At 35.7% G+C, this 2245-nt stretch overlaps 1 protein-coding gene across 1 annotated transcript; it reads left to right on the forward strand.

Moving 5' to 3' along the window:
- On the forward strand, positions 382-1974 carry LOC107604679. The gene is made up of 2 exons (XM_016306325.2): positions 382-808; positions 1039-1974. Exon 2 carries the CDS (start codon positions 1096-1098, stop codon positions 1447-1449), a length of 354 nt encoding a protein of 117 aa, XP_016161811.1. The 5' UTR covers positions 382-808; positions 1039-1095; the 3' UTR covers positions 1450-1974.

Consider the following 2245-nt stretch of genomic DNA (forward strand, 5'->3'; position numbering starts at 1 on the left):
AAGCTCCTATTACATGTTATATGCAGCCTGAGAAGAAGATAGAATGCATGGAAGATAATCATGTTCCCTTCATCAACTTGCAAAGCAAAATTAACTATTATAATTATTAATAAAACAATGATATTGATATCTCATATAAATATTAGTTGTCATTTAACTTCCAAATAACTACTGTCATTTACTCATTTCGTTTTCTTGGGGTAGTGTTGAACATTTAAATCTCACACACACGGCTGTAATACATAATTTTTCATTACTTCTATTTATTAAAAGAAAAGAAAAAAAATATGCTTGTATTAAATTTTGTTGGTGGGGTTGAGATTTTAATAATAATTAAGTGTTAAGCTTTTAAAGCCGTTGAGTATATTTTATTTAGTTGTTGGTAGTGCCTGAGAGAGAGTCTTAAAACACCGACTGGTTTGAGACCCTCTTCTCTTCCCTCTCTAAAAGCAATGAATGAAGAAAGGCCCTCCCCTTCTGCACTTTGTAATTGCAATATTTACTGCAAATTTCCCCTTCCTGCATACTTCTTGGGATTTTTCCTCACAATTAATACATTTCCTGTCCTCAATTTACACTCTCCTTCTACCCATTACTTCAATTCCATTCAATTCTCTCTTCCTTCCACTTCTCTCTCCTCTCTCTCTCTCTCCCTTCCTTCAATTAATTTAATTAAGCTTTTAATTTTACTACCTCCTCTTCCCATTTCCCCCTTGTATAAAATGCCCTGAATATCCATTCTCAAACACACCGATCACTTTCCTGGATTCTTTCTCTTTCTTCTCCTCCACCAACCTCCTTACACTCTGTGAGTGATTCTATCTCTCTTTTCCTTCTTATTATTGTTATTGATATTTTTGCTTTCAACACGGCATGTGAAGCGTGAAGCGTTGTGATTGGTGCTATTGGCATGATTACCTTTTCGTTGGGGTCACGGAATTCGGACTCCTTTTTCCCTCTTTTTTCAATTTTTCCTTTTTGTGGTTAGTTAGTTAGTTAACATTACCCTTTTTTGTTCTGTTTTGTTTTGTTTTGCAGGGCGAAAAGAAACAGACGAGTAACCCACCGTTAACCGTAACCGTAACTGTAACAACGATGAGTCGCAGGAACGGTCCGAAGCTCGACCTGAAGCTGAACCTCTCTCCTCCGAGGGCAGACCGGAGGAGGCTGGAGTCTCCGGCACGGTCGACGACGGCGTCTCCGACGTCGCCACCGAGCTCATGCGTTTCCTCTGAGCTCAACCAAGAAGACAGCAGCAACAACAACAACCTTCGATACTCCAACAGCCCTGAAGCAACATCAATGGTTCTCGTAGGATGCCCTCGCTGCCTCATGTACGTGATGCTCTCCGAAGATGATCCCAAGTGCCCCAAATGCAAGAGCACCGTCTTACTCGATTTCCTCCATGACAACAGCAATAACACCACCACCAACGTTAGGAAGAATTAGACTTTTCTTATTATTATTATTATTATTTTTTTTAGCTTCCCCTGTTTTTTAATTGCTCTGTTTCCGCTAGTTTTCTTTAATTTCGTAGTATTAGAACAATTATTAGATAGTACCCCGTTTTAATTTTAATGCTAGGTTTTTTCCCCCTCTAATATAACTATTTTAAGTTAATATCTGCACTTTGTATATGAGTAGTGCTACGTGCGCTCTACTTTGCCTTCTTTCCTCTTCTACTTTGATTGATGGAATTCCAACAATTTTGTCAAAGCAGAGGGAGACAAAGAGTGGAGCGTAAATAGCACTATTCTAATTATTTATATATAAGAAAAAAAAAAGGAACTTACTCTGAAATTCAGAAGGAAAAAAATTTGCTAGGAGTATCTTGTATCTATCTATATTCTATATGGAGGAATCCTGTGCTTGGATCAGATTTTCCTACTATTTTATCAGCAACAAAGTGCATAGGGATTTTTAGTTTTGCTTATCGGAATTTTAGGTGGAATGAATCTTACAGCTTTTCCTTGAGCTCTTTTCTCTAATTATCTATGGATATTATTGTTATTAAATGATTGATATTACTGTTTCATCCAACAAGGTACGTATTCTGTTATTATGTTAATGTTAGCCACCATAAAAGTAGTCACAAGAAAAAAAAATTATTTGTATACATATCATAAGTTATATATTTTTTTTTGAACATTATGCATATTTATTACTTTTATTTTTTTATTATATTCACTTCATCTAAAAATAAAAAGTGTATAAATGTATGGAAAGAGTAGTGTAAATAATACAA

The sequence above is a fragment of the Arachis ipaensis genome, chromosome B06 (genome assembly GCF_000816755.2).
Source record: "Arachis ipaensis cultivar K30076 chromosome B06, Araip1.1, whole genome shotgun sequence".
Classification (NCBI taxonomy): Eukaryota; Viridiplantae; Streptophyta; class Magnoliopsida; order Fabales; family Fabaceae; genus Arachis; species Arachis ipaensis.